Source organism: Elephantulus edwardii, unplaced genomic scaffold, assembly GCF_000299155.1.
Source record: "Elephantulus edwardii isolate Elephantulus edwardi_28Jun2011 unplaced genomic scaffold, EleEdw1.0 scaffold00011, whole genome shotgun sequence".
Taxonomy (NCBI): Eukaryota; Metazoa; Chordata; class Mammalia; order Macroscelidea; family Macroscelididae; genus Elephantulus; species Elephantulus edwardii.
This window is the reverse complement of record NW_006399761.1, coordinates 4,981,708-4,999,225: the sequence shown is the minus strand read 5'-3', so window position 1 is coordinate 4,999,225 and position 17,518 is coordinate 4,981,708. Positions and strand designations below refer to the sequence as shown.

The following is a 17,518-nucleotide window of genomic DNA, read 5'->3' as shown; positions in this document are numbered from 1 at the left end:
TTTATAATTAAATATAAAAGAATAAAATTTTATTCTTGAATTTGTGGTTTGATGATAAACTTTTGGTCCACTTTTATTAGACTCCCAATTTCAATTAAATTTTATAATTAAATATAAGTGATAGCCACATCTAAACACATGGATGCTAAGACAGTCTCAACATTTCTCAAGCTAAAAGAAAAGAAGAATTAAGGGACTCCATACAAAAAAAGACTGAATGATGTAAGAAGCATCAAAAGAAGATAGAAGGAACATACAGTCACTGTGCCAAAAAAAATTAGTTGATGTTCAACCATTTCAGGAATTTTTCCTATGATCAGGAACCAGTGAAAAACCTAAAAATAAAAGGGAGGGGGGGGGGAAGAACTAAAAAGAACCAGTAGTTCTGAAGGAAAAAAATAAAGTCTGTGAAGGAATGGGCAAAAACCAGGGATTCCAGAATTGACAGGTTATCAAGTAATGTTCTAACCATTGGACAGCTGATCGCAGCTCATTTGTCGATATCAAGAAAATCTAGAGAGCCAATACCCAGCCAAATGGCTGGAAGAGATCACTGTCTGTGCCCGGTTCAAAAAACAGGGATCTAATGAATGTAAAAATTATCACTAAATCACAAACAAGTAAAATGTTACAGAATATTAAAACATGGAAGCAGGAGTACATCAAAAGGGAAAATGCCAGAAATTCACACTAGATTCTAGAGGGCACAGGACAAGGGATACTACTAACGTCAGACGGATCATGAGTCAAAGGAGAGAACACTAGAAAGACGTTTATCTGTTTTGCGGAGTATGCAACGGCAATGAATTGTGTGGTTTATTACAAACCATGAATACTGGGAAAATTCTCAATGGAAGCTATACAAAGACCACGAGATAATCTTTCCAACAGAAAAAGGGGATGGTACATGATTTACAGTCAGGAAGGTGTACACCACAGCTGTAACCTTTTATCAACCTTACTGAATCTCTAATTCCAGAAGATGGACTATATGAAGACCTATGTGGTATCGAGATTGGAAGCAAGCACAATAATCTGGGATATGTAGATGAAAAAATCTTGTTTGCAGAATAGACCTAAAGCAATTAATCAATGATGGTTAAGACAGTATTACCACCTGAAAAGATGAGGTAATGGTGGGCATGGATCAATGGTGATTTATTTTATAAAACATGATGTATGGGGGGAAAAAACACAATGTAGAGAATGATAATGTGAAACAAAGTGAATGGAGGAGTGCATGAAACAAAATGTATACTATGTAAATATAAAATAGTAAAAAAGTTGTTTGTAATGAATAAATCATTGAATGTACAAAATTTTCTTTAAAAAGAAGACTGTATTATACCTCAGTGTAAAGAAAACCAGTATCTTCACAACTGGATCAGTTAATGCCATGATGGATGGAGATTAGTCAAGGATTTTTTTTTTTACTTAGATTCACAATCAGCACTTTTACAAACAGCAGTGGAGAAATCAGACATTGTATCCCACTGAACAAAATCTGCTGCCATGGACCTTTACAAAGGTAAAGAGCATAAATGCCCCGCAGGACATTTTAGGCCGTAATCCCTATGCACTGGGAAAACCTGCTGTCAGGGACCTCTCCAGAGTATTGAAAAGCAACAATGTCAGTCTAGAGACCAAGGTGTGCCTGACTCAGATCATGGTCTTCCCAATTACTTCCTATGCATCAGGTAACTGGACAATGACTGAGAATGATGTCTTTAAATTGGGTGCTGGAGAAGTCTTGAACTACCATGGACCACCAAGAAAACAAATAGCTCTGTCGTGGAAAGGGTGAAACCAAGTTTCTCCTTTGGAGGCTAGGATTTTGAAGCTCTTTCTCACATACTCTGAGCATGTGGCCAGTAGGGACGTAGGGAAGGACAGCATGCTTGGAAGGGTGGAGGGAAAGCGCAGGAGAGGAAGACCTGGGATGAGATGGATTGATACAGTGACTAGAGAAATGGAGGTAGGTGTGTCAGTCAGTGAGAGTGGCTCAGGACAGGGCAGGCTTTAGAGCTGTCACTATGAGTCACAGACTATCGATGGCACATAACATTAATGAAAAACATTACCTGGGAAATTAAGTTCTCTGAAGACTCTCAGTACCCTTTGATTTCATTCACTGGGAGCTCTGGTGGCACAGTCTCTTAGGAGTTGCATAGCTAACCCAAAAATGATGCCTCCCTGGCGGTTCAAATCCACCAGTGGCTCTGCCGATGAGACCCATCTATGAGTTTCTATATGAGTTGGTGCCGAGTTGATGGCATTTACTTACTGGCTGGTGTAACTCTGAATAGTTAAATGTTAACACAGGTGCAAGACTGCATGTTAGAATAAGAGGCATAATCATATAAATGAAAGTTACTTTAACTTTTGCAAAGCCATACATTAATATACCTCTCTTCTATTCTGTTCTTATCCATAAGAGGCTGCTTGATCCACTGATTAAGCAATCTCTGTCCTTGAGGAGTTTTGCATTTATTCAGCAATGCAGCCAGTGACTGAGAGCCAGTGGTGTCTTCAACAGAACCCTGGGCAAACAAAAAATACAAAATGGAGCACTTAATTAAAAAAAATAAATAAATAAATGTTAACATGAAAAAAATAATTTTAGACATAAGAACACATACTTCTGAAATATTTAATGAGACATTTGCAAAAAAAGGTTCTTCTTCCTAAAATTAAACTTCCTGTATTTTCCCCAGACCAAAACTACTTTGTAAGTATAATACTTTGTAACTGTTCTTGACTTAAAAGGCTCAAAATTTAACTTTTTTGTTCCAGGGGATAGTTCTAACACAGTATAACTTTAAAGAACTCTTATTACTATATATAATTTATAAAGCTTTGAAAAAAAACAACAGTATTTGTTTAGCATTTAAGAATAAAAACAAAAGAAACCCAAAACTATTTATTCAAGGGATTCTTATATTTCAAAATATCTAAGTTTTTAGTCAATGTCTATAGTACATATATAAGACACACTTTTTAATCATTCAACATTTGTTTAACTCATGCAATTTTGTTTTACCTGGAAAAGGTTAAGGGCTCTGACAGCTGCAATATCTAATTTCATATACTGGTTGAAGTCAAAAGTAGTCAGTTCAAATTGTCCAAAGTTCGAATCGTCTGATAAGAGTTCTAAAAACTTAATGACAGCAGACAATGATGAAACGGCAACCTAAGGTGAAGAATTGAAGGAGGAAAGAGAGACTGCTGAATCGGTAGGACCACTCTGGAGAACCAAACGGTAAAGAATTTTTTAAATGCCAAAATGAAATAAACTCCAAAAATTATCAATTTTCCCTTCCCAATCTAAAATAACATTATTAGACAATGTCCCAATAAATCTCTTAAGACTGAAAATCCATCTTCAGAAAGTGAAAATGTAACTAACAGCAGGACTTTTTATCGGTCAAAAGCAAAAATTACCCACAAGTCCCCTGGGAACAATGCGGGTACCAGCACAGCAGTCTATCTGTTGCTACGTGGTGTCAAATTGGTTGCAGCTCATCCTTGGGTGATCCAGTTTACAAGCTGTTGCTCATCTAAAGGTAGATGGATTGAAATCACTAAACCAAGGCCTAGTTGGCTGAATCCATCAAGATTTGTTTGTTATGTGCCATGAGTCACCTACAACTCATGGCAACCTGATGCACAACAGCTCTGAACCCTGCCTATTGGGGAGCCAATCTCACGGTCTCTGACAGACTCAACCTAATTACCCAAATCCCTGTGTCCCATAAAGATTATCACCTGCGGGCTTTTTTTCCTGTAACCCAGAGTCACCACGTTGTCAGCGTTAATCTGATGACAGTGACAATTACTTATCGGTTAGTATTGGTTGATACGTACGGTTAAGTCAGAACCAACTCACAGCAGACCTTTTAAGAGGTTAAGGTTTTCAGAGGCAGGAAATCACATGGGGGAGAGACTGCTCATCCCAAACCTGTAGCTGCTGTCTGATTCTCATTTCATATTCCTTGAACATTTAGAAAAATTTCACAAGTTTCTCTATTTACTTTATAATCCATTTCACTCCTCAACGGGCACAGCAGTATAGGGACCCTGTGTCCAGGAGCCTCAGCTGGAAGGGTACTTTGAAAGCTGGCATGAAGCAGGTCACTATGCCCATGGACACGTGTTAACCTTTTTCCCACTTTATCCCAGCTCTGTTAGGACCACTCCATGGAGCGACAGTGCTCTTCTGTGCTTTGTACACATAGTATGATTCTTCCCTAAACAAAATTCTACTTCATTTCAGGTATAAACACCTTTGATTTTTTTTTAAAAAAATTTAATTTGAGGACAAGTTTACAAAGCAAACTGATTTTCCATGCAACCATTCATAGCCACTGTGTTTTACAGTATCGATTAGAATATCTGCACTACAACTAATTATCTTTACTTTTAAGAACTGTTTAAGCATCAAAAATAGCATTCCAGATACAGGTGAAGGCTTAGAAGGTCTGTTCCCCACAGGTTTATGGAGGCTGAAATGGCAGAGTCTTCTCAATTTTGAGACCCAGCCTGGTGCCAGTGGCTAAAATCAGAGTGGAAAGTACTGCCATCAGCAGTTGTTGTCAGAAGAGAGGTGGCAGAGAAGTGCAAAGTATAGATTTTGTATCTTCCACACAAAAATTTCTTCTTACTAATCAGCCATACTGACTGAGATTGTAAATCTCAACAATGAAATTGCATCAACAGGCTCCAACTACTACTTAGTAGAACCACCACATCAAAACAACAATAGATAAATAATCTCAGTCCATTCTACTTTCTCCGCTGAGCCCAAGGATGGGCCCCTTCTTGGGTGGGAAGCTGGGAGGCAAAGGAGTCATTCAGAGAAGAAACAGCTCCATCTTCTCCGCACAGCAGCAGTGGGAGAGCCCACCTCAGTTCATGATAGGTTCAAATCTATTTTGAAATGGATAAGCAGTTAAAAAAACCCGTGGGCTTATTTAAAGAAGTCTGGTGGTATGGCGGAGTAAGTACTAAGTTGATAACAAAAGGTAAGCAATTCAAACTAGCCACTCTTGCAAAGATACTGTAATCCAATTCCATAAAGATTTACAGCCTTGGAAACACCAAAGGCAAGTTCTACTCTAAACTACTAGGTCAAAATTGTCTTAAAGCAATGGGTTTTACCACTGTTGTGTTCTGTGTTGCTTAAACACCCAACAGAAATTTTCATTTTACTTATCAATGATTCACAAATAGTCTGTTGCCATAGAAATATATCTTTCAAGTCAGCTTGACCTCTAATGTTTGATGAATAAGATAAAAACAGGGTTCAGAGCTGCTGCACATACAGTCCCTATGAGTCCCAAGTAACTTGAGGGCACATAGCATAATAAATTCAAACCACTATTAAAAGTTACATTGTTTGCCGGGGTGCTCTGGTGGCCTAGTGGCAAGAAACTGCACTGCAATCACAGAGGTACACAGTCAGAATCCACCAGATGCTCTGCCGGGGAAGGAGGGACAATTTCCTCCTGTACCAGTCAGATCTGATTTGACGGTATACAGACACACAAATAATAAAAAAATAAAAAATATAAAAAGGAAAAAAGTTACATTGTTTGCAAATTCATTTCTACCCCTAATTATACATAACCCATGCAAAATCTTAATTCAAGCTGCTAGGTTCCATTTTTTCACACATTATCATGTATATATTGTTGCTATGAGGGGCCACTAGACAAGTGCAACTGATAGCAACGCAATGAAAAACAGATCTGAGCCCTGACCTTGTGCCGTCCTCACAATTTCTGACACACTTGAGCTCATTGCTGTAGTCATTATGTCAATCCACCTGGTTAAGTATCTTCCTGTCTTTCACCATCCCTCCAACTCCCCAAGCATGATATCCTTCTCCAAGGAATAATTTCTCCTAGCAACATGGCCCAAGTATGTGAGATGATGTTTCACCATCTTTGTCTTCAAGGAACATGGCCTGAATTAGGTGTACCTTAGTCCTTAAACTAACATCACTGCTCCTCAATAATGTGGCGAGGTCCCTGACCACAGATCTTCCCAGAGCATGTCTCCTGATCGCTGATACCAAGGGTACTGATTGTGAATCCAAGTAAGATGAAGTCAATGACAGTTTCAGTCTTCTCTCCATCTATCACGATGTTATGTATAGGTTCAGTGAAGAGAATTTCTGTTTTCTTGACATAGAGATGCAATCCATGTTAAAGGCTATAGTCTTCAGTCTTCTGCAGCAAGTGCTTCAAGTCCTCCTCACTTTCAGCAAGCAAGGTTGTGTCATATGAATAACAAAGTTAACTGATGAATCTTCCTCCTAAGGTCCAACTTTTCAAATAATATGTTCAGTATACAAACTGACTAGGTATAAAGAGAGAATATAACCCTGACACACTCCTTTCTTAATTTTAAACCATGTAGTGTTCCTGTGCTCTGTTTGCACAAGTCTCTTGGTCTAGGCATACGTTTCACATAAGCACAATTAAGTCTTCTGGGATTCCCATTCTTCTCAGTGCCAGCCATAATTTGTTAAGATCCATTCAGCCAAATATCTTTCTATAATCAATAAAGCATAAATAGACCTTCTTCTAGTAGTCACTGCTTTCAGGTCGGATCTGTAGGACATCAGCAATGATACCGCTGGTGCCACAGCCTCTTCTATTATGTATAAGTCACTTATTATCTCCTAACTGCCATTACGAGGAGACCTATTGGAGCAACTCTTTATACGCATAATCAAAAGTTCAGTAGTTCAAAACTACCAGTCAATCCAAGGGAGAAAGATGGGCAGTCTCCTCCCACAATGGTTTACAACCTCAGAAATATGACAGAGGGTAGTCATATGTCAAAACTAACTAGATGACTATGAAATTGGTAGGCTTTTTAATTTCCACCAACAATCCTTTGAGACCAGCATTTTTACTTATTTAACAGGTATAAAAATCGCTTTGCAGCAAAGTGAAGTAACTTATCAAAGACTTCACATTAGATAAACAGAGGGAAAACAGAAAATAGGTCTCTCTTCCCCTCCATCCGCTATCCACCTAAGAAAATGAAAGTAATCAGAATCTTGCAAATGAAGCCAGTGAAACTTTCCATATTCAAAGGGCATATGGAGCATGGAATTCAGCATGATGGCGATGTGTGCTGTTTAATCAGAACCAACCCATAGCTGACCTCCAGTGGGTTTCCAGAGACAGTTACATCAATTGGGGAAAGACGGACCATCTTTCTCTTGCAGCTGGTGGATTTGAACCATATACTTTAGGGACTGCAGCGTAGCTTCTTACTACTAGGCCACCAGTGATCCCTTGAGGTTGTTGTTAAGTGCCATCGAGTGGCTGGCCACTCACAGAAACCCTATGAATGAGAAACCTGAATATTTGTATAACTTTCATCCTTTCTCCAGGTTCACTGGGTTTTTGGAGGCAAGCTATTTTTGAAGTGGATGCCACTCCTGCTTCCAAGCTTGTTTTAATTGGGGAGCTCCATCAAACACTGTCCAGCATGGGTAACCATTATTGTATTTGACACATCAGTGTCACAGTGTTCAGCATCACAGCAACTTGTACAGCAAAGCACAGAGCAGTGCTAAATCACTTAGAAGAATGTTTGACAAAAACCAATTTAAACCAGGCCTGAGGACCACAGATTAAAATCATCCACCTTTGGCTTGATAATATATCCACTAGGCCAACATAGCTCTCTGTTTTATTATTAAGTGCCGTTGAGTCATAGACGACTCAAAGAGACCCTATGAACAAAAGACCTGGACACTTGGAAACTTTCATCGTTTCTCCATGTTCACAGAGTTTCCAGAGGCATGCCATTTCAGAAGTGGATCAGGGAGTTCCACCAAACACTGTCCACCATGGGTAACCATTACTGCATTTAACGCATCAGTGTCACAATGTTTAACATCACAACCACGATGAGTCACCTCTGTAGAGCAAAGGGACAGATCAGTGCTACCTCACTTAGAAGAACGTTTGACCAAATTTCTTTTCCAATTGAAGGCCCGAATACAATCAATTCACACCCAATGGCGAGTAATCATTGCACCTTAATCCTCACCAGAACTAGAAAACAAACCTCTATAGAATCTGGCTGCTCCAGACAACTTTCCAATCTGGAGTCCAGTTCCAGACTGGTGACTAAATACTTTAAATGTTGCTCAATGCTGTCAAGCACAGCCCATGGTGACACTATGAACAAAAGGCCTTTCTATACCTATCATTGTTTCTCTCTCTTCAAAGAGTTTCCAGAGACATGTGGTTTAGGAAGTTGGGCCACTCCTGCTTCCAAACCTATCCTTAAACGGGGAACTCCACCAAACATTGTCCTCAAGTTTAGTATGATGCTTATATTTATATTCAAATGTTTCTAGAAATTTTCACAACTCTCACCACAGATCAAAATCACTGATACACTTTAGGTTTATGATAGAAGCAGGCTTCTTCTATAGAGCTACTATCATAATTTGAGAATAAATGTCACATTTGCAGTTCACTGACCTGATTCTCCATTTCCGGCAAGACAGCACTGTTCATCTGTTCTCCCTTTCTGGCTTTCAACAACCGGTTGAGATCCTGATATACATCTTTTGTGGAAAAGTCTGTTCTTTTTCTATCTGAGATCAGAATGCCTCCTCTCTGAATAACCTGTTTTACAAGAAGCATTTAAAATTAGTATATTTAGATCCTGCAACAAGAAAAAGATGAGTACCCACTGGTAACTATTCACTGGTGAAAATAAAGTTAAGAAGCCAAAAAATCATTAATTAATACTGAATTAGAACATAAAGTACAAGACAATGGCAACTTACGTGTATTAACTATTGTATCATTTCTATTAAAAAAACCTAAAGGCTAAATGTTAATAAAAATTTTACATCATGTTCTCATTTAAAGCTTCCAAAGAATGGTTTCAGTAATAAAAACTCTGAACAGAAAAACATTTGTGGGAAGTTACTGAGACACTGCACTGTGGTAAAGTGCCCTTGAGTGTGGCAGAGCTCACAGAGACCATATGAACAAACTGTTATCTTGACCTATCCTGAAGATGATGCTTATTCTTTATGGTAAAAATGACCATAGAAAAAATAAAATAAAATAAAATAAAAAAAGACCATAGAGTTTAAGGTATCTGCGGTCCAATAAAGAAAAAATCCTTCAAGTTATTTACTTTGTAAGAAATAGCTAAACAAAACACATATGGCAATCAGAATGTCATTGAGGTAGAAAATATTTTAAAAATACTCAAGTAAAAAGTCTAAAACGGTTTTAAATCACATGGTTAGCATTTAAAGAAAACAGCATCAAGTCCATTAAAAAGCCTTGTCTATGAACAACAAATGAGTGGATAGAGAAGCTGTGGTACTTTCACACAATGGAACACTATGTTGCATCGAAAAAAAAACAAAACCCAAAAACAAAAACGCCTTTTCTAGGCTCAGATTCTCATGTGCCACCGGACTCAAGATTTCCTTACCTGCCTCAGTTTCCCCATGTCTCCAGCAGTCTCTCCTCCTGGTAAAACACATTCCTTGGGACCAATCTGGACGAGGAGAGCTTCAAGATTGGAGAACTGGTCATTGTCAGGGAACTCACACAGCCCAAGCTTCCTCTGAAGAGAGTCCACATACCCAACGCCAACCTGCCTCTGGCCGTCCACTGTGGACATTCTAACACCCACAGCACCAATGGAAGAGGACATGTCATTGCTTCCAAACAGAATGTCTTCAAATTGAGAAAGATTGCCTGGGGATGCCTAAGCAAAAATAAAGAACAATTTTTTAAGACCCAGCTGAACACACTTTAAAATGCTATTACCAAATGACGATTTTTAACTCCAATGGGCTTTAGTCAAGTAAGTTTGCTAACAAAAAGTAACTGCTTATAATGAAATACTCCAATTATTATTACCACATATTCTATAAAACTGAGCTACCTTTTCAACTGTTCTCAGAGTACCTGGGAAAATGTAAAAATAAATGTATTTATTCTAAGTGATCTCAGTCTTAGGACCCTAGTGTCATGAGGCTACCTAGTCAGTCAGGATAGCACACCTCACAAAAATCATGACCTGAATTCTAATGAAGCCAGTAGTGTCTGGGGTGTTTCAGTGAAGCAGAGTGGCATAAAGAATATTATCCATAAAAGCAGTGAACTCTTTAAAAACCATCAGTACTAGAGAAAAGACCAACAATTACTCAAAATCAAAGATGAGGAGGGAACAAGGAAGCCAGAGCCCTGGAAATGGAAAAACAGACACAATTAAAGAAGATACTGACCCACTGTGACAAATGTAAGCAACATCAAAAATAATTTATGTGGAAACTGTCAATGGGATACTAATTTGCTGTGTAAACTTTCACCAAAAACACAACCAAAAAAAAAAATAAATAAAAAGTGATTTAAGTTTAAAATGTGGCAAGTGCATTTATACATATAGTCACTAAGTATCCAAATAATTCTGTCACATAAATTTAAGTTCAATAATCCTGTTAATGTCATGCTTAAGTTTCTATAGTCTATCAAACTATCTAGGAAGTGCAGGACATGTAGTCCAAGTTGTGCTGCTAAACCACCAAAGGGCTCCTAAATTTCCAGCTCTGCGAAGATGGGCAACCTCCTCGTGTTTGATTCACAGCACCCCAAAAACCCACTGCAGGATCAACCTACCTATTGGTTGCACATGTCAGTAAGTAAATGTATCATATAACCAAATAATCATTGTTGTCAATTCTGACTTACAGCAACAGTGTACAAACATCCCATAGAATTTCCAGCGCTGTAAATCTTAATGGGTACAGACTATCACAGCTTGTACATATGTAAAACACACATGACTGCCACATACATCCTGGCAAAGTTATGTAGCTTCATAGAGAGCTCTGGTGGCCTAGTGGCAAAGAGCTGCACTGCCATCTCAGAGGGACGTGGTTCAAATCTACCAGATGCTCTGCTGTAGGAGGGGCAATCTCCTCCTGTACCACTCAGATATGATGTGATGGTACACACACAAAAAAATAATAAATTTTAAAAAAAAAAGTTATGTAGCCTCAGTTTGATCTGGATCCTGCATCTGGCTCTTTCCCTCCAGTTCTCTGGACTTGGATCAGCAGCCTGCCATAACTTGAATTACCTATCAACCTCCAAATTCACCTGTCTGCTGAGGCCTGACTCTACAAGACCCCGAGCTATTTCCTTGAGATAAATCTGTGTGTGTCCACCTTGAAGAATTCAAGACAAAAGAGTGAGGTGTAAAGCATAGAATGATAGCTGCAGTAATCCCTTCAATCGAGTGGCTATCATCACTTAAGGAAATGTCAGACTTGCAAAAATTTATAATCTAAGAAGAGAGAAGAATATGTACAAATATACATATTACTAATGTATATAAATAAGGTACTTGGCTTACTATTTATTTTTCTATTATTCCTTAAAAATCAATAAAATAATTACTGTTTAATGTTGTGTACCACTGAGTTGAAACCCATAAGTGACCCTCCAGTGGGTTTTCAGAGACAGTTAATCGCACGGGAGGAGACTGCTCAGCCTTCTCCTGCGGAGCAGCCAGTGGATTTGAACTGTGTGTCTTTGGGATTGCAGCATAGCTTCTTACCACTAGGCAACCAGAGCTCCCTATAATTAGGACTTGTTACTGTTGGGCACTATCAAGTCAGAACAGACCCACAGCTGACCCTCCAAAGAGGCAGTAATCACACGGGAGGAGATTGCCCATCCTTTTCCCACAGAACAGCTGGTGGACTCGAACCACATGCCTTTGGGATTGCAGCACAAATTCTTACAACTATGCCACCAGAACGCCCTAATGAATTACTATTTAATGTAACTTTTTAAGCCTCATTTTTTTTAAATACTAAAGTTTCTAAAAGCATTTTATTGTCACAATAAGTTTAAAATGTTAAAACACGCAGAATTTTCTCTCATTTCTTTTCCTATTCTTAAAAAAAGGATAATTACCTTAAATGCCAAATACCAATCATTCTCCTTGGAGGCTTTATTTCCAGCTCTGTTCTTGTAAACTTCAACTCTATATTGACGAACTAGAAGAAGACCTTTTACAAAAGACTCAAAATTCATTTTGCTAAGGACAACACTCTCCAGAGTCTTTGTTCCTAAAGAAAAACAAAAAAATCACAAGTTACAAAATTAAGGCTTTGAAGTCATGAGTGTTCAAGCTCCTAACACAATACAGTACTTTACCCAGTTATTGTTTTCTCAGTAATTCACTGACCCAATAGTGGACTGACCACCTATCCAAGGGCCTATGTCAGGAGAAGCCTGTAAAACAACAAATACAAAAATAACACAGTGGAGAGGGTGTGGAGAGACTGGAACCCGCAAACACTGGTGATGGGATTCCAAATGGTGCAACCACTATGGAAGGTAGTAGGATGCTGTTGTTATTAAAACATGCTCCTAAGTCAGACTGACTCCAAGTGGACCCTCCAGCAGACTTTCAGATGCTGTGAGTCACACTGCAAGAGAAAGTCCATGTTTCTTCTGTGGAGCAGGAGATGGATTCAAACGGCTTGCCTTTAGGTTGGCAAGGCAACTCCTTGCCCATTAGGCAGGCTACCACAGCTCCCTAGAATGGTAAGACTCATGTACTAAACTGGGAGAAGGAAAGACCAAAAGGGATAATCGGCACAATATTAGACAAAGACACAACACAGAGAGGTGCACAAGAGTCACAGACAACAGAGGTAAATCCCATTACAGACGCAATCCGACATTGTGAGCAGTGCCAGGTGGCAGTCTATATTCAGATACAGAGTCTGACAAGACAAACAGGAATGGCAGATGGCATTTCTACACACCTCTATCGGTATATGCTGTAAGCAAATCCATGTAGACAGCATAATTTGGAGCCATTTGTGCAAGAAATTATCTACCTGGAATTGCGTAGTACAGGTTGAAGGAGGCAAGTCTTAAAAGTATGGAGAACACTCGGAATTCCTATGGGGTGCAAATGTTTAAGTGCTTGCCTATTAAACAAATGGGTCATTGAAACACGCTGAAAGGCACTTCTGAAGGAAGGCCTGTTGGTATTTTTCCAAAACTTCATTCTTCAGCTCTGAGTACATCTCTACTCTTGCACATAAGATATTGCCATGAAGTATAAACAATTCCAGGATAATACATTTTTTTTTTGTTTGGTTGGTTTTTGGTTTCTAGGGGCCAGGTAAGGCCACTTAGCTTTATAGTGAGTAACGGCTTAAATTGCTTTCCAGTCTAAATGATGATTTTATTCCTCTGGTTATGCAAGGCTGTTTGTTGTCCACAGCTCTATCACTGCATTACATAGTTCAGAATCACTTAAATATTTAAATAGCTGATTATTCTGCTAGACTTAAGAGGAAGAGTGAGAAAGAGAAAACTTTCTTCCTTTTAAACAATTAAAATCAGGATACTATTGTAAGTTGTTGTTCTTGACTGCCCTCAAGTTGGGCACGACTCACAGTGACCCTAATGGACAAAAGACCTGAGGCCTTTCTATAACTACTGTTGTTTCTCACAGTTCATAAAGTTTCCAGAGGCATGTGGTTTAGAAAGTAGATGCCACTCCTGCTTCCTCCTACCTCTGTGATTTTCATTCTAATATGGAATACAAGTTGTAGTAAAGAAATGTCTTTTGATTGGCAGTAAAGAATTAAAATTTATAAGGAACCATGTCTATAGAATACAGCTGGTTTTATAGACAGTTTCCACTAGGCTAACAGAGTTTATTGCACAAGTACTGGGGAAAAAAATACTACATCATTTTCTGAAAAACTACATAGTTTGAATATTAAACCAGTTTCTTCAAATCTATTAAGTAACAGTAATTTAGCTATGCAGTAAGTAATTTTTTTTTTTTATTTTTTTAATTATTGTGTGTGTGTGTGTGTGTGTGTACCGTCAAATCGGATCTGACTGGTACAGGAGGAGATTGTCCCTCCTTTCCCGGCAGAGCATCTGGTGGATTTGAACCGTGCGCCTCTGGGATTGCAGTGCAGCTTCTTGCCTCTAGGCCACCAGAGCTCCCCTGTAAGTTAATTTTTTATATATTTATCCTAGATACTACTATTTTGTCTCAATTATAATTTGATAATTGTACATGTTAAACTAAACTTCCTATGTCAAACAGGTTGGTTGTAAATTTATTCTGAAGAATTTCTAATTTAACACAAACTAAACATCTAGCAATTCTCAAATTGTGAAGTCTACTTTTTCCCAGAAATTTGAGAGTTTTATTTACAAATGAAACTTTCCAATAAGGCACAAACATCTCCATATTGCTATTCAGTCAAACATGAGCATATAAGACTTTTTTTTTATTCTAAGTTAGTATTTCTTAATTGGGGAATTACTGCTGTTGTTAGATGGAATTGACTCAGACAATGGAGCTGAACCTTGTTCTGTCCTGTTTCTCATTTTTTCTGACATCCTTGAGCCTACTGCTGTAGTCACTAATAAAGATCATTGAAGATTCTCTTCTCTTTCACTCACCCTCCACCTTTCCAAGTATGATGTCTTTTACCAAAGAACGGCCCCTCCTACATCATGCCCAAAGTATGTGAAATAAGGTTTCACCATCTTTGCCTCCAAGGAGTGTCTTGGTTGCACTTTCTCCAGGACAGATCAGTCTGTTCTTCAGGCAGTCTAAATTATTCAGTACTCTTCTCTGTTCAAGCAGATAAGCAATCCTGTTTGCTAAAAAGTGAAGAGGACTTGAAATACTTGTGCAGAATATCAAGGACTTCAGTGTGGATTTTATCTCAACACTGGGAAAACAAAATCTTCACCACTGGGCCAAAAAGCAGTATCAAGATAGATGTAGAAAAGACTAACATTGTCAACAATTTCATCTGACTTGGTGCCACCATCAACCCTTTTGTATCAGGAGTCAGAAAAATCAAAAGATGCATTGCACTGAGAGAGTCGGCTGTCAAGGACCTATGCATAATGCTATGGAGAAATGATGTCAGTTTAAAGACTAAGGTGCACCCTCCTCAAGCCATGGTCTTTTGAATCACTTGCTGTGCATCTGAGAATTGGGCAATAAATAAGGACAAGAAAATCAATGACTTCAAATTCAGAAATTAGTCCCTTATTTCATTTATTAACTATAAGCAGAAGTCATATATCTAAGGTCATGCAAAATGCTACTTTAAAGAACTCTGTTTCAGAATATTGGCTCTGACCTTTCTAAGTTTTACTCAACTTGACAGCACCTAACTGCAATACCTACTGCATAAGGGCGTTCTGATGGCCGAGTAATAAGGAGTCCTGCTGCCAATCTCAAGACAAGCAGTTCGAATCCATCAGCTGGTTTGCAGAAAAAAGATAAACAATCTCTCCTCCTGTGTAACCGATTAGCCGCAGGAGGGTCAGCGATGAATCCGCTCCGACACCCGGGGTCACAATAACAACATGAGCCAGGGACAAACTTATATTGGTGACATGATCTCCGAAACTCCCAGACTGAACCCCAGTCCTGCAAGGGTCTCACAGAGGGTGTTTGGAAAGGACAGTGACCACAAAGGAAGGCACAGCCGCCAAGCGGAGATGTAATGGGACTGCGGAGGAAAACAAAGTAAAACGCCGCCAGGCACTAGTGTTATTTCAGATCTGGACCAGTTAGAGGTGCAGAGAGCGAAACTCCTGCAGGGAGCGCCCAGCGGGCAGCACCGGGGTCCAGACCAGGCAGCGGCGCCCCCGCCTCCAGCGCTGCTCGCGGGAACCCCGTGCACCGGCCTCGTTCTCGGCAGGACAAAGATGCCTATGGCGTCCCCGGCCCTCCTGAGCCCCGCACCCGCCCTCACCTGCAGGCCCCAGGTACTTGACCACCCCCTGGGTCTTGAACACCTCCCGAGCAGCCAGCAGCGCGTCCTCGCCGTGCACCGTGTAGAAGTCCCCGCGGTCGAAGAGGCGCACCGTGGTGGTCGGCTTCTCCGGCATGCCCTGGAAGAAGCGAACAAAGCCGGCCTCGGCCACGCTCTCCAGCTGCAGGGTGTCCTTCGGCTGTACCGCCATGACTGTACTTCACCTCAGCTACTACAAAACCAAGCGCCAGACCCCGCACCCACCAAGCTGTTTCCGCCTCCCCGCCCTCGCCACGAGCGGCGTCCGGCCTGGGAGGAGACACCCAATCAACAGCCAGCGCTGAGTTTTGGTGGGTGGGATTCCGCTACCGCAACCAATCAGAAGCAGATGGTGAGCTCAGTTTCCCGCGCACGCGGCTGGCTCTGACTACTGCGCATGCTCCTGCGTAGGTCCCTCCGCATCTTTCCTAGAGCCCCGCCTCCAGGTTTTCTCTGCTGCACGAGCTTGGAATCCAGGTAGATGAATGGGCAGGTTAGGGGCCCAGGTGGGACATTCCTTACTGACTTTAAGCTTAGTGCCAGGAAGCATGGGAATGAGATCAGAAAGAAGCCTGCAAACTAACAAACGAATAAACTTTCTTACTCTGGTCTTAGCCCTCAGTTTTTAAAACCAGCTTGCCTTTCTTCCCAACTGCCTCTTCCTTTTCGTTTTATAAAGCACATTGCAACATGGAGATTACTGGTTCATTGTTCAACTCACTGGGTTGTTGTTTTTTTGTTGTGGTTTTGTGTTGTTTTTTTTTTTTTTATTAGCCAAGTGCCTCTTTTCGCTAGCTCACTCATTCATCCAAAAATGTGTGCTATGCTAGAATAGTAAATTCTGGGAATTTCCAGAAAAGAGAAAGAATGCAGTTTGCATTTCTAATGCATGGATTCCTCAATTAACATAACAAGAGAAAGGTTATCTTTTATTTCTGTAAATGCCTCCTGTTTTGTGCCATCAAGTCAGAACTCACCCATTTCTAATCCTACAGGTTTTCAGAAGCTGTAAATCCCACAGGAAGAGATTGCCCATCCTGAAGAGCAGCTGGTGAATTCGAACCACATGCCTTAGGGATTGTAGTGTAGTTTCCCACCAGTGAGGCCACCAGAGCACCTCATAAATGCTAACTGGAAGCTCTGTAAATGCTTAGAGAGGAAAATAGCATGAGCAGGTCATTTCTTTTATTATTTTTTTATTAAATTTTATGAAAGTTTACAGAGACTGGGTTTCCATTCATTCATTGTTGCACTTTTCTCCCTGCCCACCCTCTCCCTCCAATTCTCTCTTTGAAAAGTAAAAGAAAAATTCTTTCATTGATATACAATTGTTATACAATCCCTCCCCGCCCTCCAGTTCACTGCACTATGCAGCCTTCATTCTGGACTCCTGTCGTGACAATAATACCTAATCATATATCCCTTTTAAACAGTTCTCTCCCTCATCTGTTTCAATGCAGTATCCATAGTTTTTCCCATCCTTCTCAGTCTTACCCCAACCCCGATGTCAGTCCCATTTTACAACAGTGGCGCTATGCAATATTTATCTTTTTGTGACTTAGCTATTTCACTCAGCATAATGTCCTCCAGGGTCAACCATTATTTCATGAGTTCTTTGTTTTTCAATGCAGCGTAGTATTCTAT

At 39.9% G+C, this 17,518-nt stretch overlaps 1 protein-coding gene across 1 annotated transcript in view; it reads right to left on the bottom strand.

Moving 5' to 3' along the window:
- The window catches only part of MSH2 (mutS homolog 2), a 74,161-nt gene extending 57,996 nt beyond the window's left edge, over positions 1-16,165 (bottom strand). The window contains exons 1-6 of the mRNA XM_006880900.1: positions 15,836-16,165; positions 11,988-12,142; positions 9,490-9,768; positions 8,514-8,660; positions 3,041-3,190; positions 2,407-2,540 (exon numbers count right to left, since the gene is read on the bottom strand). Of these exons, the coding sequence (XP_006880962.1) occupies positions 2,407-2,540; positions 3,041-3,190; positions 8,514-8,660; positions 9,490-9,768; positions 11,988-12,142; positions 15,836-16,046 (1,076 nt within the window). The 5' untranslated portion in view covers positions 16,047-16,165. The remainder of the gene's footprint in view (positions 1-2,406; positions 2,541-3,040; positions 3,191-8,513; positions 8,661-9,489; positions 9,769-11,987; positions 12,143-15,835) is intronic.
- Positions 16,166-17,518: the final 1,353 nt, after the last annotated feature.